This window comes from Oncorhynchus tshawytscha, linkage group LG30 (genome assembly GCF_018296145.1).
Source record: "Oncorhynchus tshawytscha isolate Ot180627B linkage group LG30, Otsh_v2.0, whole genome shotgun sequence".
Taxonomy (NCBI): domain Eukaryota; kingdom Metazoa; phylum Chordata; class Actinopteri; order Salmoniformes; family Salmonidae; genus Oncorhynchus; species Oncorhynchus tshawytscha.
Window position 1 is genome coordinate 10,273,235 of NC_056458.1, and position 22,098 is coordinate 10,295,332.

At 43.8% G+C, this 22,098-nt stretch overlaps 1 protein-coding gene and 1 pseudogene across 1 annotated transcript; one reads left to right on the forward strand and one right to left on the reverse strand.

Moving 5' to 3' along the window:
• The first annotated feature begins 2,064 nt into the window (after positions 1-2,064).
• Positions 2,065-15,218, forward strand: LOC112231377 (erythropoietin). The gene is made up of 5 exons (XM_024398112.2): positions 2,065-2,319; positions 10,444-10,574; positions 10,773-10,859; positions 13,676-13,840; positions 14,528-15,218. The coding sequence occupies exons 1-5, from the start codon at positions 2,304-2,306 to the stop codon at positions 14,681-14,683; spliced, it is 555 nt and encodes a 184-aa protein (XP_024253880.1). The 5' UTR covers positions 2,065-2,303; the 3' UTR covers positions 14,684-15,218.
• Positions 15,219-19,295: 4,077 nt separating this feature from the next.
• The window catches only part of LOC112231378, a 75,022-nt pseudogene continuing 72,219 nt past the window's right edge, over positions 19,296-22,098 (reverse strand).

Here is a 22,098-nt window from a genome sequence, read left to right on the forward strand (position 1 = left end):
ATGAATGCCAAGGGAAGCCAGGCTTCCACAAAAAATGTACCAAGAAAAAAATGACCAATACTAAATGATTTATCTTTTGTCTCTCTGAGGTTTCATAATTTCCCTTCCATTTGCAAGAGGCTGAATGTATCTCAATGGAGGAGGGGCTTGCGAAACAGCGCCCCTCTGGCTCTGTATGTGTAGCCCATCTATCTGATGCTGTCTGGTCAAAAAGAGTATGATATTGTTGCTGCCCTTTGCATTGAATGCAAGGGGAGCTAGCGAGCATTTGGCCTCCCTTGATATTTTTTAAAAATACAATAATATACAAACAGCTTTGAGCTAAACTGAGTGAGCTAAACTGAGTGAGCTAAACTGTGTGAGCTAAACTGAGTGAGCTAAACTGAGTGAGCTAAACTGTGTGAGCTAAACTGAGCTAAACTGTGTGAGCTAAACTGTGTGAGCTAAACTGTGTGAGCTAAACTGTGTGAGCTAAACTGAGTGAGCTAAACTGTGTGAGCTAAACTGAGTGAGCTAAACTGAGTGAGCTAAACTGTGTGAGCTAAACTGTGTGAGCTAAACTGAGTGAGCTAAACTGAGTGAGCTAAACTGTGTGAGCTAAACTGAGTGAGCTAAACTGAGTGAGCTAAACTGAGTGAGCTAAACTGTGTGAGCTAAACTGAGTGAGCTAAACTGAGTGAGCTAAACTGTGAACGGTCCTGGCACACCAAAAAAAAGTGTGAAGGGACACCAGTTTGGATTTGGCTTCACACCAATCACACCACATCAAGCCAAATGTCATTGACAGAAAAAACATGTGAATTGTTTCATCTTGTTGTGTTGTTGTCCTCAGGTGACTAGCTAGCTAGCTAAAATTGTCCCTTTCCTAAATTAGCCATGGACTGAGATAGGGATTTGGACTTGTGGTTTTGCTTAATTATCCATACTGGCCAATGATTATGATGTTAATTCTGATCCAACCATAAATTCATACATTGTGCCTCTGGCCTGAAAGGATGGAAGTTCAATATGTAGCTAGACATAGTAGGCAAATGTTAAGTAGCTGGCTAATCGTTTCCCATGAAAGGAAGTTAGGCTAGCATCAAGTATTTTAGACAGGTAGTCTAGGACAACAAAAACTAAAAGTGTGCACTGCGTAACAAAGTCATAGACTGTTTCAGCAACATGAAAAAGGAGGATGGCATTGCAGTTTCTCTACAAGTAGTATGAGTCAACATGTTTTTTCTCCTTATGCACACACAAACACACAAATCAGTATCACGGACTGCAACATGAATGTTTAAAGTCATCAGTGTATTAGACTAAGCATAGGTGGTTTGATGATGTTGAAATGTTGAAGTTGAAATGCTGCTGTGGTACTGTTTTCTTTGCGAATTGTGTTAATTTTCTGGTGTTCTAAATCAATAGTTCTTTAGTAGTCTGACAATCTCGGCAACATCGACTTGATTGACCATGCTGTAGGTCATGCAACTGTGCGTTACATGCAATACGCTTTGTGAACTCCACCAGACATGTTGCTCTCTGTTTTTGTGATGAAACAAAGGTGTGGTTGAATCTATTCTGTGTTTTCTTGTAGTCTTGGCCTTATGCCTATATATCACGGTGGCAAGTCATATGAACTAGCCGGTTATATAGAGCAAACAACGCAATTATCACAACACATCGGTTGTAATATGTTTTTCCCCTGGCTTGGCTTCCTCAGTGACTTTACTCATGCGCCACTACTGCGGTGACCATAGCAACGAAATAAACAAACATTTTCAACATGTGAAAAAGTGAATAGTTGTAACACCAAAAGCTTTCATAAAAAACGCAGGATAAAATATGAACTCAAAATGAGGTTAGAAAACAATGATTTGTTATTGTTAGACGTAACTCTGTAAACCTATAATCATATAATTGCACAGTCAGCTAAATTAGATGATCTGTTAAAAGGACGTGCTGATTTATCACCACGCAGGCTACTTTGTGTTGAGCGTGTTGGAATGGGAACGCGCCTCAACCAATGAAAACTGTTGGTGGGCGAGGCCAGTACGGGCCGAACCCTCCTCGTTACATGTGCTGCAGCGAGGGGTACTTGCTCCGGTGTGCACGCGGCATTTCTTTGCGCTCGGAACAATGGACAAGGATACAGGTGGAGAAAACATAGACACATTTCGAGAGAATTTCATATAGGCTGCTGGAGTGTAGGCCTACAAAATAGATAATTTGGTCACGGATGTGTTTTTTTTTTTTTTTACTGTGTATATTACACATTTACTTTGTTTAGCAATGCATTCTAAAAATGTTGGACCATTTTGCGAATGTCTTCCATTTCAGGTAAGATATCTATAGCACACGATTGAAACAATTCTTAATTTGATAACCATACTGTGTTGGTGATATAGCTTAAAACTGAGGCAAACATATTCAGGAGAATATATCTATCCATGAACTTTAGTGCGCAAAGTTCCAAACGCATTCTTGAAGGTTTCCAAAGTACCCTAGATTTTCGATGGTATCCGTATGGTCTCATATTTAGGTATCTTAATAATAGATGCACTATTACAACAACGTCGAATCATCATTATGGCTGTTCTCAAACGTGTGCTTCTGCCATACAATTTAGTGAATATGCCAAAAGGCTAAACAACGTTTTGAAAACCGTGCTGCTATAGCTGATACCAGCTCCATTTCCCCCACTGGCCAGAATAGGCCCGTGACTTAACTTCTTCTTCTCACTGAAGGTCAATGGTGCATTGTGTTGAATCCCCAGGGCACATTTTACGGATCAAATCGTGTAGTTGAGGGTAAAAACTATTTTGTAACTAATTTATAGCCCTCCACATCACAATCAAGTTGGTCATGCTGGTCTATAACGTACACATGAAAGGTCTATGTGTGAATTCTATGAAGTCAAAGTAATGTCATCTATTTTCCCATTCACAAAGCATTTATAGCTAAGCACGTCATGGTAATTAACTGTGACGTTTGCCACTCGGATCTATAACACCAACATTAAAGGTCAATGTTAGAATTCTATGCAGTTAATGTAATGCCATTTCTATTCTTCCATTCATATAAACATACCCCACTTATCAAAAAGAACACGGACAACACAGAATTTTTGGCCTAAAGAAAATATGACAATTTTCTAGATGAAGCACATTAAACAATTGCGGAGGACTTCGCTGAAGAATTTTATATGTTTTATATATATATTTTATATATATATTTATTTATATTTATTTATATGTTGACTTTTTCTTGAATAGATTTAACAAAGATTTCATATTAAAAGCATTCCAATTAAATTCCCCATTTCAGACTCATAGCATTAACTATTTAAGTGAGTAAAACATACTAACACAGGGTGTTAAAGCTAGTAGCTAGCTAGCCATTTCACACCGGTTACACTTACCCCCCTTTGACCTCTTTCTCCGCAGCCACCCCAGCAGCTGGGCAGAGCCCAAGTGAGTTATCTGTTAGCATCAATGTAAAAGTATACATATGATGTCATCTATCGAAACGCTTCTAGCGCGCAACTCTAACTAGCTAGCCATTTCATACCGGTTAACACTTTGAATATCAATCTTTGTTAAATATATTGAACACAAATATTATCGCAACATGTAATCATTTCAAAGATTTTACTGAGTTATAGTTCATATAAGGAAATCAGTCAATTTAAATAAATTCATTAGGCCCTAATCTATGAAATGTAAATAACTGGGAATACAGATTTGTATCTGTTGGTCAAAGATACCATAAAAACAAGGTAGGGGTCTGGATCAGAAAACCAGTCAGTATCTGGTATCACCACCATTTGCCTCATGCACCGTGACACATTACCTTTGCATTGTGTTGATCAGGCTGTTCATTGTGGCCTGTGGAATGTTGTCCCACTCCTCTTCAATGGCTGTGCGAAGTTGCTGGATATTGACGGCAACTGGAACATGCTGTCGTACACGTAGTCCCAGAGCATCCCACACATGCTCAATGGGTGACATGTCTAGTGAGTATGCAGGCCATGGAAGAACTGGGACATTTTTTAGCTTCCAGGAATTGTTTACAGATTCTTGCGACATGGGTCCGTGCATTATCATGCTGAAACATGGGGTGACGGCAGCAGATGAATGGCACGACTATGGGCCATCAACAAAATTAAGTGTTTTCGTTGTCTGTAGCTTATGCCTGCCCATACCATAACCCCACCGCCACCATGGGGCACTCTGTTCACAACGTTGACATCAGGAAACCGCTCGCCCACTCAATGCCATATACGTTGTGAGGCCGGTTGGACGTACTACCAAATTCTCTAAAATGATGTTGGAGGCGGCTTATGGTAGGGAAATGAACATTCAATTCTCTAACCACAGCTCTGGTGGACATTCCTGCAGTCAGCATGCCAATTGCACGCTCCCTCAAAACTTGAGACATCTGTGGCATTGTGTTGTTTGACAAAACTTCACATTTTAGAGTGGCCTTTTATTGTCTCCAGCACAAGGTGTACCTGTGTAATGATCATGCTGTTTAATCAGCTTCTTAATATGCCACACCTGTGAGGTGGATGGATTACCTTGGCAAAGGAGAAATGCTCACTAAGACTGATGTAAACAAATTTGTGCACAACATTTGAGAGAAATATGCTTTTTGGCATATATAACCTTTCTGGGATCTTTTATTTCAGCTTATGAAACATGGGTCTAACACTTTGCATGTTGCGTTTATATTTTTTCTCATTGTATATTCAAGAAAAGTCCAACTGAAAAATGTCAATAGTATTAACTTTAGTAGGAATGATTATTCAGCGATGTCCTCAACATCCTCAGCAAAAAAACATTTGGTGCTAGCTACATCTATTAAATTGAAATAAAATGTTCATATTTCCTTTAACATTCTGTGTTGTGTGCATATTATTTTGATAAGCCTTATTAATGCTTTATACAGTACTAGTCAATAGTTTGGACACACCTACTCATTCAAGGGGTTTTCCTTATTTGTACTATCTTCTACATTGTAAAATAATAGTGAAGACATCAAAACTATGAAATAACACATATGGAATCATGTAGTAACTACAAAAGTGTTAAACAAATCAAAATACATTTTATATTCCTCAAAGTAGCCGCCCTTTGCCTTGATGGCAGCTTTGCACACTCTTGGCATTCTCTCAAACAGCTTCACCTGGAATTATTTTCCAACAGTCTTGAAGGAGTTCCCACATATGCTGAGCACTTGTTGGCTGCTTTTCCTTTACTCTGCGTTCCAACTCATCCCAAACCATCTCAATTGGGTTAAGGTCAGGTGATTGTGGAGGTCATCTAGTGCAGTACTCCATCACTCCTTCTTGGTCAAATAGCCCTTACACAGCCTGGAGGTGTGTTGGGTCATTGTCCTGTTGAAAAACAAATGATATTCCCACTAATCACAAACCAGATGGGATGGCGTATCGCTGCAGAATGCTGTGGTAGCCTTGCTGGTTAAGTGTGCCTTGAATTCTAAATAAGTCACAGACAGTGTCACCAGCAATATACCCCCACACCATCACACCTCCTCCTCCATGCTTCACGGTGGGAACCACACATGTGGAGATCATCCGTTCACCTATTTGCATCTCACAAAGACACGGAAGTTGGAACCAGAAATCTCAAATTTGGACTCATCAGATTAAAGGACATATTTCCACCGGTCTAATGTCCATTCCTTGTGTTTCTTGGCCCAAGCAAGTCTCTTTTTCTTATTGGTGTCCTTTAGTAGTTTTTTTTGCAGCAATTTGACCATGAAGGCCTGTTTCACGCAGTCTCCTCTGAATAGTTGAGATGTGTCTGTTACTTCTGTGAGGTATTTATTTGGGCTGCTATTTCTGAGGTTGTTAACTGTAATGAACTTATCCTCTTATCCTCTTTTTTTTTCTTGTGGCGGTCTTCATGAGACACAGCTTCATCATAGCGCTTGATGGCTTTTGCGAATGCACTTGAAACTTTCAAGGTTCTTGAAATGTTCCAGATTGACTGACCTTCATGTCTTAAAGTAATGATGTCGTTTCTCTTTGCGTATTTGAGCTGTTCTTGCCATAATATGAACTTGGTCTTTTACCAAATAGGCCTATCTTCTGTATCGCATTCCTGCCTTGTCACAACACAACTGATTGGCTCAAATGCATCAAGAAGGAAAGAAATTCCACAAATTAACTTTGAACACAGGCACACATTGTTGATTGAAATGCATTCCAGGTGACTTATGAAGCTGGTTGAGAGAATGCCAAGAGTGTGCAAAGCTGTCATCAAGGCAAAGGTGGCTACTTTGAAGAATATAAAATCTATTTTGATTTGTTTAACACTTTTTTGGTTACTACATGATTCCATATGCGTTATTTCATAGTTTTGATGTCTTCACTATTATTCTACAATGTAGAACATAGTAAAAATCGTTGGAGTCATTAAAACTTGTTTTTCAACCACTCCACACATTTATTGTTAACAAACTTTGGTTTAGGCAAGTCGACATCTACTTTGTGCATGACACAAGTAATTTTTCCAACATTTGTTTACAAACAAATTTTTTCACTTATAATTCACTGTATCACAATTCCAGTGGGTCAGAAGTTTACATACACTAAGTTGACTGTGCCTTTCAACAGTTTGGAAAATTCCAGAAATGATGTCATGGCCTTTGAAGCTTCTGATAGGCTAATTGACATAATTTGAGTCAATTGGAGGTGTACCTGTGGATGTATTTCAAGGCCTACCTTCAAACTCAGTGCTTCTTTGCTTGACATCATGGGAAAATCAAAAGAAATCAGCCAAGACCTCAGAAAACAAATTGTAACCCTCCACAAGTCTGGTTCATCCTTGGGAGCAATTTCCAAATGCCTGAAGGTACCACGTTCATCTATACAAACAACAGTACGCAAGTATAAACACCATGGGACCACGCAGCCGTCATACCGCTCAGGAAGGAGACGCGTTCCGTCTCCTAGAGATGAACGTACTTTGGTGCGGAAAGTGCAAATCAATCCCAGAACAACAGCAAAGGACCTTGTGAAGATGCTGAAGGAAACAGGTACAAAAGTATCTATATCCACAGTAAAATGAGTCCTATATCGACATAACCTGAAATGCCGCTCAGCAAGGAAGAAGGCACTGCTCCAAAACCATAAAAAAGCCAGACTACGGTTTGCAACTGGACATGTGGACAAAGATCCTACTTTTTGGAGAAATGTCCTCTGGTCTGATGAAACAAAAATAGAACTGTTTGGCCATAATGATCATCGTTATGTTTGGAGGAAAAAGGGGGAGGCTTGCAAGCCAATTAACACCATCCCAACTTTGAAGCACTGGGGTGGCAGCATCATGTTGTGGCGGTGCTTTGCTGCAGGAGGGACTGGTGCACTTCACAAAATAGATGGCATCATGAGGTAGGAAAATTACGTGGATATATTGAAGCAACATCTCAAGACATCAGTCAGGAAGTTAAAGCTTGGTTGCAAATGGGTCTTCCAAATGGACAATGACCTCAAGCATACTTCCAAAGTTGTGGAAAAATGGCTTAAGGACAACAAAGTCAAGGTATTGGAGTGGCCACAACAAAGCCCTGACCTCAATCCTATAGAAAATGTTTGGGCAGAATTGAAAGAGCGTGTGCCAGCAAGGAGGCCTACAAACCTGACTCAGTTACACCAGCTCTGCCAGGAGGAATGGGCCAAAATTCACCCAAATTATTGTGGGAAGCTTGTGGAAGGCTACCTGAAACATTTACCCAATTTAAACAATTTAAAGGCAATGCTACCAAATACTAATTGAGTATATGTAAACGTCTGACCTACTGGGAATGTAATGAAAGAAATAAAAGCTGAAAGAAATAATTCTCTCTACTATTATTCTGACATTTCACATTCTTAAAATAAAGTGGTGATCCTAACTGACCTAAGACAGGGAATTTTTACTAGGATCAAATGAAAACTGAGTTTAAATTTATTTGGCTGTTGTGTAAGTAAACTGTTTACAACAAATACACTGCTCAAAAAAATAAAGGGAACACTAAAATAACACATCCTAGATTTGTCACGTTCTGACCTTTATTTCCTTTGTTTTGTATTTAGTTAGTATGGTCAGGGCGTGAGTTGGGTGCGCAGTCTATGTTTGATTTTCTATGATTTGAGGATTTCTATGTTTCGGCCTAGTATGGTTCTCAATCAGAGGCAGGTGTCATTTGTTTGTTTGTGGGTGATTGTCTATGTTGATGGCTTGTTTCAGCGCAGCTCGCATTAGCTTCACGGTTGTTATTTTGTTTACTGTTTTTGTATAGTGTTTCAGTGTTCAGTTCTTTCTTTCATTAAACATTCAACATGAACACATATCACGCCGCATTTTGGTCCTCCGATCCTTCTCGCCTCTCCTCTTCAGATAAAGAGGAGGACGACCGTGACAAGATTTGAATGAATGAAATATTCTTATTAAATACTTTTTTCTTTACATAGTTGAATGTGCTGACAACAAAATCACACAAAAGTTATCAATGGAAATCAAATTTATCAATCCGTGGAAGTCTGGATTTGGAGTCACACTCAAAATTAAAGTGGAAAACCACACTACAGGCTGATCCAACATTGATGTAATGTTCTTAAAACAAGTCAAAATGAGGCTCAGTAGTGTGTGTGGCCTCCACGTGCCTGTATGACCTCCCTACAACGCCTGGGCATGCTCCTGATGAGGTGGCGGATGGTCTCCTGAGGGATCTCCTCCCAGACCTGGACTAAAGCATCCGCCAACTCCTGGACAGTTTGTGGTGCAACGTGGCGTTGGTGGATGGAGCGAGACATGATGTCCCAGATGTGCTCAATTGGATTCAGGTCTGGGGAACGGGTGGGCCAGTCTATAGCATCAATGCCTTCCTCTTGCAGGAACTGCTGACACACTTCAGCCACATGAGGTCTAGCATTGTCTTGCATTAGGAGGAACCCAGGGCCAACCGCACCAGCATATGGTCTCACAAGGGGTCTGAGGATCTCATCTCAGTACCTAATGGCAGTCAGGCTACCTCTGTCGAGCACATGGAGGGCTGTGCAGCCCCCCAAAGAAATGCCACCCCACACCATGACTGACCCACCGCCAAACCGGTCATGCTGGAGGATGTTGCAGGCAGCAGAACGTTTTCCACAGCGTCTCCAGACTGTCACGTCTGTCACATGTGCTCAGTGTGAACCTGCTTTCATCTGTGAAGAGCACAGGGCGCCAGTGGCGAATTTGCCAATCTTGGTGTTCTCTGGCAAATGCCAAACGTCCTGCACGGTGTTGGGCTGTAAGCACAATCCCCACCTGTGGACGTCGGGCCCTCATACCACCCTTATGGAGTCTGTTTCTGACCGTTTGAGCAGACACATGCACATTTGTGGCCTGCTGGAGGTCATTTTGCAGGGCTCTGGCAGTGCTCCTCTTGCTCCTCCTTGCACAAAGGCAGAGGTATCGGTCCTGCTGCTGGGTTATTGCCCTCCTACGGCCTCCTCCACGTCTCCTGATGTACTGGCCTGTCTCCTGGTAGCGCCTCCATGCTCTGGACACTACGCTGACAGACACAGCCAACCTTCTTGCCACAGCTCGCAATGATGTGCCATCCTGGATGAGCTGCACTACCTGAGCCACTTGTGTGGGTTGTAGACTCCGTCTCATGCTACCACTAGAGTGAAAGCACCGCCAGCATTCAAAAGTGACCAAAACATCAGCCAGGAAGCATAGGAACTGAGAAGTGGTCTGTGGTCACCACCTGCGGAACCACTTTTTTATTGGGGGTGTCTTGCTAATTGCCTATAATTTTCACCTGTTGTCTATTCCATTTGCACAACAGCATGTGAAATTTGTCAATTAGTGTTGCTTCCTAAGTGGACAGTTTGATTTCACAGAAGTGTGATTGACTTGGAGTTACATTGTGTTGTTTAAGTGTTCCCTTTATTTTTTTGAGCAGTGTGTATATAGGGGGGATTGGAAATGATGCAGACGATAACATTGATGGAAGGTACAATCTATCTGCAATATAAATACCCCCAAAAAAAAAAAATAAGGCCAACGAGGTTTCAGATGGCACTCTATCTGTGAGGAATGGAGCTAGACCTGCACCGACATCTATGATGCGTAAAGTATGCAATGTCTCCTGTCACTCCCAAATTCGGGACTATCAGGGCAATCTACCCTTCCAATGAGTTCTTGCATTAGAAAGCAAAATAGAAACCACCTAAACTAAATGCAAAACTGTTTGGACAGCCGAACAGTCGGCAGTCAGTTACTCTACAGTATTTCCAGTAAATCTGCTTAAGGGATTCTGCTAGCTGACATCCTCTGTTCTCTGGTTGACATCACGGTCTGTTATATGACTGTCTGTTATGTAAAGCTGCAATTGCTGCCCGTCTGTATCTGCTCTCAGCCACCATTTCCAGCGTCTGCCTGAGGATGTGTGTTGTTCCCCCAGGGCTGGTGGCGGTACTGCTGACGGTACTCCAGTGGGCAGGGCGAGGCCTCCCTTCTCCTGTCAGGCCCATCTGTGACCCCCGCGTTCTGGACCGTTTCATCATGGAGGCCCGCGACACAGAGACCGCTCTGGTGAGACACTGACTGACTGGGCCTAACCATCACTAGATGGACCTGGGCAACTTTTACATGTCTGGAAAATGTCACATTAGACGTGAAATGGATGAGGATATTATTACAGTATATTATGTACAGAGACACTTCATCTTTATTTGTGTGTCTGATCTTGCTCTAACTGTCAATCTGTCTTGCCTTCTTTCCCTCACACAGCGAGGTTGCAAGGCAGGATGTGGCGTGACAGGCACCTTCGTGGTTCCACTGACCAACGTTGACTTTGTGGTATTGGAGACAAAGGATGTGAGTACCTATTTGTCAGGGCATGGACTCTATGAGGTGTCGAAAGTGTTTCACAGGGGTGCTGGCCCATGTTGACTCCAATGCTTCCCACAGTTGTGTCAAGTTGACTGGATCTCTTTTGGGTGGTGGACCATTCTTGAGACACACGGTAAACTGTTGAGTGTGGAAAAACCCAGTTCTTGACTCACTCAAATCTTCAATCTGCCCATACCGTAACCCCACCGTCACTATGGGACATGGTTCACGTTGACATCAGCAAACCGCTCGCGCACACAACGCCATACACGTTGTCTATGGTTCAATCTTTTGTCTTGCCCATTCACCCTCTGAATGGCACACATACACAATCCATGTCTCAATTGTCTCATGGCTTAAAATCCTTCTTTAACCTGTCTCCTCCCTTCATCTGAAATTAATAAGGGATCGTAGCTTTCACCTGGTCAGTCTGTCATGGAAAGAGCCTGGTCAGTCTGTCATGGAAAGAGCCTGGTCAGTCTGTCACGGAAAGAGCCTGGTCAGTCTGTCACGGAAAGAGCCTGGTCAGTCTGTCATGGAAAGAGCCTGGTCAGTCTGTCATGGAAAGAGCCTGGTCAGTCTGTCATGGAAAGAGCCTGGTCAGTCTGTCACGGAAAGAGACTGGTCAGTCTGTCACGGAAAGGGCCTGGTCAGTCTGTCATGGAAAGAGCCTGGTCAGTCTGTCATGGAAAGAGCCTGGTCAGTCTGTCATGGTAAGAGCCTGGTCAGTCTGTCATGGAAAGAGCCTGGTCAGTCTGTCATGGTAAGAGCCTGGTCAGTCTGTCACAGAAAGAGCCTGGCCAGTCTGTCATGGAAAGAGCCTGGTCAGTCTGTCATGGAAAGAGCCTGGTCAGTCTGTCATGGAAAGAGCCTGGTCAGTCTGTCATGGAAAGAGCCTGGTCAGTCTGTCATGGTAAGAGCCTGGTCAGTCTGTCATGGAAAGAGCCTGGTCAGTCTCATATGGAAAGAGCCTGGTCAGTCTGTCATGGAAAGAGCCTGGTCAGTCTGTCACGGAAAGAGACTGGTCAGTCTGTCACGGAAAGGGCCTGGTCAGTCTGTCATGGAAAGAGCCTGGTCAGTCTGTCATGGAAAGAGCCTGGTCAGTCTGTCATGGTAAGAGCCTGGTCAGTCTGTCATGGAAAGAGCCTGGTCAGTCTGTCATGGTAAGAGCCTGGTCAGTCTGTCACAGAAAGAGCCTGGCCAGTCTGTCATGGAAAGAGCCTGGTCAGTCTGTCATGGAAAGAGCCTGGTCAGTCTGTCACAGAAAGAGCCTGGCCAGTCTGTCATGGTAAGAGCCTGGTCAGTCTGTCATGGTAAGAGCCTGGTCAGTCTGTCATGGAAAGAGCCTGGTCAGTCTCATATGGAAAGAGCCTGGTCAGTCTGTCATGGAAAGAGCTCTGGTTCAGACAGATCTGTGTTGATGACCGCATCTGTGTGTCCTGCATGAACTATATTTAGGGGGTAGATCAGCTTTAACATAGATTGTGGCTTCTATCAATGTATCAATGTAATTGTCTGCATCATTTCCAATCCCCCATATATTATTGTCAATATATATACAGTACCATTCAAACGTTTTTGTTATTTTTTACTATTTTCTACATTGTAGACTAATAGTGAAGACTGTTTGTAACATATGGAATCATGAGGTAACCAATACAGTGTTAAACATCTATTTATATTTGAGATTCTTTCGAAGTAGCCACTCTTTGCCTTGATGACAGCTTTGCACACTCAGGTAAATGTTGCAATTCTTCAGCCATTTCTGAATCTGCAAACAAAAACAAGCTACGTATGGACAGTACCAAAACAAATGATTCAATGATTCTGTCTCTTCGCAGCAAAATCTGCAAGCTGGGTTGGTTGTAGCCCCCATATTGCCCGGAAATGTGTATAATTTAAATTGAAAAAATTCAAAGTTTTGAATCCGGTGTCATTTTGTGTATCAGTTCATAAACCACATGGAATCGGTACATTGAAAATCTCTTCACAACTATTTCTAAATCTGAATGGCACAGCTGTCTTCTTTGGTCCTTAAATGAAACTGGTATCATTTTCTTTAACCTATTTTTGGTCTTTAATACAGGACCGACAGACAAGTTCCTTACTTTTCCCCCCTTCCACTTGCCTCTTCCATTTTTTTGCGGTAATGCTACAATTAGTTGGATGTAATTTTGGGTAGAGCAGACATTTCCATATGTTTATCTTAGCTGCATGTGTGACATAACTCCAGCATTCATTTTTATGATATCATTATCAAAGATTAAACCGTTTTTAAACATTTCGTCGCCCAACATTTTTTTAAAATCAATTTGTAATATTTGAGTTTAACCATAGTATTTGTATATTTGAGTTTAACCATAGTATTTGTATATTTGAGTTTAACCATAGTATTTGTATATTTGAGTTTAACCATAGTATTTGTATATTTGAGTTTAACCATAGTATTTGTTGTAATATTATTATTATTTTTCTGGTGGAATAAAGTTAAATTGCGACCAGCTTTCTATGGCTTGTTTTTAAAAAGCAATATTTTGGAGATGATTTCATTTTCAAATGACCAGAAGTGAGTGGTTGTAATCTGAATAAAGGAAAAGTCCTGTATGAACTTCCATTGAGTCCATTGAGCTCTCTCTGCCAATACATTTATTTACGTACAGTGTACCCATTAATACTGGAATACATTGGCCCTAATGTGCATGGTTCTTTTGCTATATATGGCAATGTATAATGACATATTCAGGGAGTTTTGTTTTAACGTATGTGTTTATGTAATGTGTAAATTGTGTGTGTTTTCCCAGACTGAGGAGCAGGCTCTGGAGGTCCAGTCGGGACTGTTTCTGTTCGGCCAGGCCCTGGGTGCTGTGAGGGAGTCAGTGAGCCGTGCTGCCGTAAAGAGCCTCATCGACAACAACAAGAGCAACATCCACAGCCTGGGCCAGGTGCTGCGCAGCCTCCACATCAAGGTGACTCACTGAGGACCGTGAGTGTCTCGTCTACAGCATGACCAGTGGATGGGACTGTGGTGTGAGCAGGGGTTCCGTGTGGCTCAGTTGTTAGCGCATGGTGCTTGTAACGCCAGGCTTGTGGTTTCGATCCCCACGGGGGACCGGTATGGGGAAAGTATGCACTCGCTGCTGTAAGAGTGTTTACTAAAATGTAAACAGTGTGTTTACGTAAGACCAGGAGATGTTCCTGGTCTGATCAATTGACCAGGGAAAGACTCCTGTCCCTTTTTTAATTGGATGTGTCTCAGTGTGCACATACTGTTCCTCCACAGCAGAGAGCCTAGTTGTAGATTGGGAGTCCTTGGAAAGATCATGGACCATGGGTACAGTCAGTCAGACGTTCCTCTCCCCTCAGCGTGCCACCACCTGCCTGCTGTGTTTGTTTGCTTCTCAGTCAGAAGCCAGGAACTTTTCAGGGTAGGGCAGTTCAGTGACTACAACGGCATTGAGCAGGCTAGACATAGCAGTGGGAGTTATGGAAAGGGAACAGAATGTGTCTTCTATTTGGCCGCGTTCCGTTTTTGGTATGGAGTAGCGGGCAGGAAGAGAACCTGGAATAGAACCCCTTCCACAGAACAGATGAGTGGTGCTTTCTTTTTAGGGTTTGTATGTTAGCCCTTGTTCTTCCTCTCATCCATTGAACAGGACCTGTCCCTCTCTCCAGCGCCAGCAGTAGGTGACTCAGCGACCAGGAAGGTGTCGTCCCTATCCGAGCTGCTCCGTGTCCACACCAACTTCCTACGAGGGAAGGTTCGCCTGCTGCTCACCAACGCACCTGCCTGTCAACAGAACAGCACGTGATTGGAGCTTTCCCGGACGACAGAGGCTGTGATTGGACCGTTGTTTAGAGAGAGGATGAGGTCATTGGACATCTCTGAATGGACTTCCAAGTATGGAATGTGTAGACAAGGTCGTTGTTGACTGGATAGAAACTGGTGGGAAAGTCAGTTGATGTGGGTGGAGCTGATGAGAAACCATGAACGAGTGAGAGAGAAACAAAACGTCACTTCTACAACTCATTGACCTCATCGGTTCCTAGTACTACCTGTCAGTACCACAATGAGCTCTGATGCATGCAGTGGGAATAAGCTACAGACAGTACCCGCTGGGCACAGACGCCAATTCAATGTCTATTCCATGTTGGTTCAACTTAATTTCATTGAAATGACGTGGAAACAACATTGATTCAACCAGTTTGTGCCCAGTGGGTACAGATCATATGAGAAGATGATATATAAAGTCCTAAATCCAATGATTTCGATTTTTCATTTTATTTATACATTGTCTTAAAATGTTTTTTTTAATAACTTTTGTGTTATAAATCTCTATTTTCATATACGAGTGTGTACTTGGAAGTCTTTGAACCATATTTTATGATTGATGCTCAGGTTTAACATGCTGTAGTCAGTGGTTTGTGTGTTCATGTAATATGCTTGTCAGTACTGTTATAATTCAGACAATGTATTAGTCACTTCTCACTGTGTGCTCTCTGCACTCGGACTGTCTGTGTGGCCCTCCCTCCGACTTACTCTGTCTTTGGGGTCAGAGTAGACATTGTAATTTCACCACCAGGCAGCACACACAGCTCTCTGGCCTAACAAGCAGAGCACTGAGTCTGAGAATGAGATCAGTTCCTAGTGGAGACCGTTCTGGACTCTGCTGCCCTCTGCTGGATAGACCTTGGCATCGTTGCCCTACTTATGCCCTGGTTATACAAAGAACAGAACCGGCTCTGGCTCTAAAAATATCATCATGAAATCATCTCATTATGTGTATATAGACCTAGTCATTTTCACAAAAAAACTAAACAAAAGAACACCAATCAAAGAAGATCAATAATGTCGACATGGGTAATCATTAATAAGATTAGCAACCACTCACAGATTAGCGATGATAAATCATTGGATACTGTGTGTTAAAATATAGGGAAAGCAAATATGATCATTTGTTTAAGGATATCTTTTTAATGTTCTCCAGTTGACACACAACATACAGTGTGTCATAGCCTCTATATGAAATGTTAACGTCATTCTTTAAACCCGTTCGTTATGCTTCCTTACAGTGTCTCAATCCTCCAGTAGGTTACGGATTCCAGACTAAATGAAAACAGACACAAACAGGTGCAAGTCTTTTTCGGCAACCCAGCGCGAACCTTGGAAAAGTAGAGATTCGCATCTTTGCAATGTTTTTTTTTTGTTTGTAACGTTGAGCCAATGCCAGACTTAGTGTCACCGTGTAAACAGGTGAGAGTGTGCTTCCAGTCTGTTGGCTGTCATATCCCCGGTTTCCAAATTTCAGTCATATTTTTTAAAATAGAAAAATACTGCCTTTTCTTTCTTCTTTTTTTGGAAACATGGGCATCTCAAATGGACAGCAAACAGGTGAGCTGATATTCCAGAAAATGACTTAAACAGTGTGCATGGCAGACATTATAGTCAAGGATAGCAAAGCAACCACAACCATCAGAGTCTGAAACAATACTGAAGAGTACTGACTGAAGGTGTTGACAACATACTGTACCTGCTCTAAGCTATTCGGTAATACTATGTCACTTCTCAGGACAGTGAGTGTCACTAACAATTACCAACAGCACCACTATCAAGATTCAAGTTCCCTTGTTTTGTAGGTTTGGGTTGAGCACAGTTTCAAACCATGCCTATCTCTACCATTATCACTGCCTTCCTCTACCTCCATCATTATCACTGCATATCTACCATTATCACTGCCTTCCTCTACCGCTACCATTATCCCTGCCTTCCTCTACCATTATCCCTGCCTTCCTCTACCATTATCACTGCCTATCTACCATTATCACTGCCTATCTACCATTGTCACTGCCTTTCTTTCCGTCAGTCTCTCTCCCTATCGCTCTCCCTTTTTCCTTTCTCTCTGTATCCATATTTTCTCTCTAAATCTGCTATCTCTGCAGCTCTTACCATTGGCCACTTAACAGATGCAAAAGAACTCCTCTTAAATGAATTGTCATTCCAGACAAAAGCTGTCGTCGTGATTGATGTGGCAGTTGACAAAATGTGCAAGTAATGCCGACCGCCCCCAGAACCCCACCCACGTCCAGTATGTCCCTCCTACCCTAGAGAAACCTGAGCCATATCCCCTGTCCCCACTGCTGTTTATGTTGAACTCAACCATGCTAGGATTTTAGATGTAGTTTTCATTCACAGATCATTCATGTATGTTAATAACTGTCTATATGTGCCCATAACTTGTTGCACTTTGACCTTGAAAATCTAAGATATGAAAGAAAATGAAACAACAAGAGCTCAAATCAGCCGTCTGAACTTGCACCTGTTGTCACAAAGGAAAGATTTGGCCCTTCACTCATAAACCAAACCATAAACATAATATTTACAAATACCAGTTTGTTCTCTTACACTTTAACATTTTTTTTTACAGTTTGTTTTCTATGTGTGTTTTGTTCTTTTTCTGAGTCCCGGTTCTCTGTCCAGTCCCCTGTGATGGACCCCAGTCTATAACCCCGGAGTGTGATCATCATCATCATCCCAAAACAAGACAGGAAACAAAACAGGAAAAACATCCCACTAGGTGTGTTGTTTGTGTTACATGTGAGTAATGTTTATCAATGTATCCTCTGTGCACCGGCGACATGTCAGGTGCCTGCTGATGATTAGTCTCTCCATTGCCATTGTTGTTTTCAACGTCAATGCTTTCCTAACGTCGTCTCAACTTCGGTAACAGTTTTGTTGCTCACGAATGTCCAGAGTTTGACGTGTCCCTGTGTTCAGTTGTGCAGTTGAAAGATCTGAAACGTGCGTACAAGGTTTTTTTCACCTTTGACCTACAGTATGTCAGTCTGAGCCCCCTTCATACCCCTTGCACCTCAACAACAGAGAGAATCTCAGAACAACAGAAGAGATGAAAAGACTGACATATCCAGTATCCAGAAACCTGTAGCACGCAGCTAAAAGTCCACTGAGGAGAGGATAAGAGTGCGTAAAACTAAGATAATTGTTCAAAGACAACCCTCATTTCCAGGAAAATATTTAGAATTATATCCATTTTTACCATTGAGGCAATTCACGTGAAATATGACATCTTCACGATTGAAAAACGAGTATTGGCCTATCATGGATAAACACTGCAGGCTGACGGAGTGGTAAAGTCCAACAATATTTGTTTTTTTTACAGAGGAATGATCAAAGACAATCTTCAGTTGAGACGGTAACACGATGACCGTGCAAAACTTCACAGCTGAAGTAAGGAGAGAAAGAGTGAACTAAAAAGGAGAGGGGGGGGGTGGGGGGGGTTGAGACAGGGCTTCAAACAGTCTCTCAGGGCAGCAGGTGCTCGTGGCACAGCCTCGGTGATAAGAAATGAAAAAAATAAAATAAAGGACATATTTGTTCTTCTTGCTCTAATCGTAGTCAATATTCATCCCCTGATACCTCTTTTGAAGTATCTACAGAACGGAACATAGTTCCCTTCATGAAGTGCACAAAGTTCAGCAGATATAGGAAAACAAAAAGAAATGACTTTTCAAGAAGAAAAGAAAAAACAACAGTAAGAAAACAAGGCCAGACGTAAAAACAAACACACTTTCCCCTCCGATGTCCGATGGCTCCGTTTAGAAAAAAAGAAATCATGCAAAAGATCCCAGACAGCAAACCAGTTATGAATCTTAATATTCTCTTAATATTTTTTTTTTTACAAGGATATATTCAGTCTTTTCCCCCTTGAGTAAAGCCCAGCCACAGTGCAACACTTGAATGCAAGAAAAAAACGAAACAAAGTGCGATAGATCAGAAAAGAAAGATGAAACATTTGGCACTTTTTTGATGGTAATTCCTTGTGTACGATCAAGTCAGGATGGGCCTCTCCTGGTGGTCCGTTGGACCCTCATTGAGAGAGGAGCGTAATCACAGTTCTTGGCACCAAGAATGCTGGTAAAAACGAGATATCAGAATAACCACTTTTTTTCATTCATATCCTTACAATTGATCATTAATACATCATTTACATGTATGTGTTTGTATAAAAGACTCCAAAGAGGAAAAAAGGAGTCATGAAGAGGTTTATTTCGGAGAGAAGGGAGGACGAAAATGAGACTGGGAGGATTGTGTGAACGTTGCGATCAAGAGCCACAGGAACAGACAGGAAGGGAAAGTGAGTGGGAGTCAGAGAAGAAGAGAAGCAGTAATATGGGTTGAGAGAGAGAGAGGAAGATAGAGTGAGAGAGAGGAAGAGAGTGAAACACACAGATTGTACAGACATATGAACAGGTTGGAGGATGTGTGATAAGAGTTGTGTTAGTTGTAATGATGGGTCTTTGTCCCAGCAGTCCACAGCCTGAGTCAGACTGAGCCATGTGTCCCAACGGTAGGGGACGACAGCACAGCCTCACGGGGAGATTGACAGAGAACAGAACAACAGAGAGAGAGAAAAAAAAATGAAAAAAGCAAACACAGAAAAAGAGTCCCAGGAAAAAGCTGGAGGATAATCTGAGAGAGAGAAAGAACAGGAGGGGATGGCATCTGGGGTGTTTGTTTGTAATCTCTGCTGAACCACAGGTTGTGCCTGGTCCTATACGCGGGTGGTGGAGTGTTGGTGTGGCAGGGCGTTGTTGCTGTGGCCAGGGGTGGGGGTGGTGGGGGGGGGGGCGGGGGGTAGGTGTTGAAAGGGTGGAGGGGCTGCATGCCGCTGATGGTGCTTGGGATCATGGTAATGGTGTTGGCCGTCATCAGCGGCACATCCTCCGGTGCCCGCCGCAGGGCCAGCGTGTAGTCTGGTGGGCCCACCTGCGCCCGTAGAGGCTCCAGGTCGCCGTGGAGACCCCGGGAAGGGAGGGGCGTGCCGATGCCGTGCTCCATCTCCACCCTCTGCTGCTTCATCTGCAGGGACATGAGCTCCTCCTCCTGGCTCAGCGCCAGGTCGTTGTGGGACGGGGCGCCCACCCCTCCCATGGTGGTGCCCATGCCGCGCTGCGGGGACAAGCGGCGGTGGCGTCTCTGCAGCAGCTCGTGGCGTTTGTCCCGTTTGTAGTAGAGGGCTGCGAAGGCCAGCACGTTGAGGAAGAGCAGCGAGGCGCCCACCGCCACTGTCACACTCAGCTCCGTGGAGTAGTCCCTTATCTCGTCGGGGAACGGGTTGCGGCGGGGCGGCTCGGAGGGGTCTGGCTCGGGTTCGGGGGGGTTGGTGGAGATGACGGGGTGGCGGGTGGAGCGTGCCCCAGGGGGGCCAGGTCGGTGGGCGCGGGGACCTCCTCCTCCAGGCGGCAGGCGGGTGGTGATGGGGTAGATGTCCTCATGCATGGAGTGCAGGTGAGGCACCAGCTCCAGCCAGAAGGCCACCTTGTTGGCCCGGTAGTTGTCCCTGACGCGGGGCTTCAGGCCAATGTGGAGGTACTGCTTGTCCTTGGAGCTGAACTTGGTCCAGATTACCTCCTCAAAGCGGTTGGGCTTGGTGTGGATGAATTTAGTGTCCTGGGGTACAGGCAGGTTGGGATCCCTTATGGGAGGGAGAGAGAGAGAGAGAGAGAGAGAGAGAGTGAGAGAGTGAGAGAGAGAGAGAGTGTGATAGGGAGAGAGAGAAAAGATTATCACAAGTATTGAGCATGTACTGTATGCATCTGATAAAGTTTCTAATCTGATATTTCAATGCCGTGTCTAGGTCTTGTCTAACTCCAGTACTGACCCGGTCTTGGCAAAGTTGGTCCAGTACGTCATGACCACAGCGCTGAGCATGACGTCATTCTTGGAGAAGTTACAGGGGAACAGGTCGGTGGCTCCCACCATGGGGACCCCAAACACGTAGGGCAGCTCATCCCCGTGGGCCGCGTCCGCCCACTCTGGCCGGGCCTCCGTCTGGCAGTGGTGGTGGAAGGTATAGAAGTAGACAGGAGACTGGAACTCAGCGTGCAGCTTGGCTGTGGCCACCGCTGGCGCCACCCACTGGTGATCTGTGAACAGTGCCAGCAGGGTCTTCCTCCTCATGTCTCCGTTGTCCCTGTCGGCCCAGTCTGTGTACATGAACTTTATGGTCTCCCTCAGGATGTCCTTACCTGGAGAAACAGACAGACCGAGAGCAATGGAGAGAGCAAGCAAAAGAGATTAGAGAGACACAGAACGAGGGGGGGAGAAAGAGACAGACAGAAAGGGGAGAGAAACAGAGCAAGAGAGGGGAGAGACAGAGAGAGGGGGAGAGAGAGAGAGAGGAGAGGAGGAAAGACAGAGAGAGAGAGAGAGAGGGGGGGGGGTAGAGAGAGAGGGGGAGAGACAGAGAGAGAGGGGGAGAGAGAGAGAGAGAGAGGAGGAAAGACAGAGAGAGAGAGGAGGGGGAGGAGGAAAGACAGAGAGAGAGGGGAGAGAGAGAGGGGGGGAGAGAGAGAGGGGAGGGGAAAGACAGAGACAGAGAGAGAGGGGGAGAGAGAGAGAGAGAGAGGGGGGGAGAGAGAGAGAGAGGGGGGAGAGGAGGAAAGACAGAGAGAAAGAGAGAGAGAGAGGAGAGAGAGAGAGGGGGAGAGAGAGACAGAGACAGAGAGGGGGGGAGAGAGAGAGAGAGGGGGGGGAGAGAGGGGGGAGAGAGAGGGAGAGAGAGACAGAGGGGAGACACACAGAGAGAGAGAGGGGGAGAGAGAGACAGAGAGAGACACACACAGAGGGAGGAGAGAGAGAGAGGGGGAGAGAGCGATAGATAGGGGGAGAGAGATATATAGGGGGAAAACAGAGGGGAGAGAAAGACAGAGGAGAGAAAGAGAGCAACAAGAGACGGGGAGGAGATGGGACAGAGAGACCTTGAATAGCCAGCAATGAAATACTAAACAATAGTAAAATAAAATATATATCTACTCTTAACACACATGGGTAACTGGAGCATTACTTCTGCTCCTGTGGGGATGTCTAACATGCAGTGGTGTAAAGTACTCGAGTAAAAATACTTCAAAGTACTACTTAAGTAGTTTTTTGGGGTATCTGTACTTTACTTTTTCTATTTTTGCCAAATTGTACTTCTACTTCACTACATTCCTAAAGAAAATAATGTATTTTTTACTCCATAAATTATCCCTGACACCCAAAAGTACTCCTTACATTTTGACTGGAAAATGGTAGAATTCACACACTTATCAAGAGAACATTCCTGGTCATCCCTACTGCCTCCAATCTGGCGGACTCACTAAACACAAATGCTTCGTTTGAAAATGATGTCTGAGCGTTTGAGTGTGCCCCTGGCTCTCCGTCAGA

Coding starts and splice junctions, on each gene's coding strand:
- LOC112231377 (XM_024398112.2), top strand. Junction 10,860..13,675: donor TGGTATTGGAGACAAAGGAT/GTGAGTACCTAT, acceptor GTGTTTTCCCAG/ACTGAGGAGCAGGCTCTGGA. Junction 13,841..14,527: donor TGCGCAGCCTCCACATCAAG/GTGACTCACTGA, acceptor TCCATTGAACAG/GACCTGTCCCTCTCTCCAGC.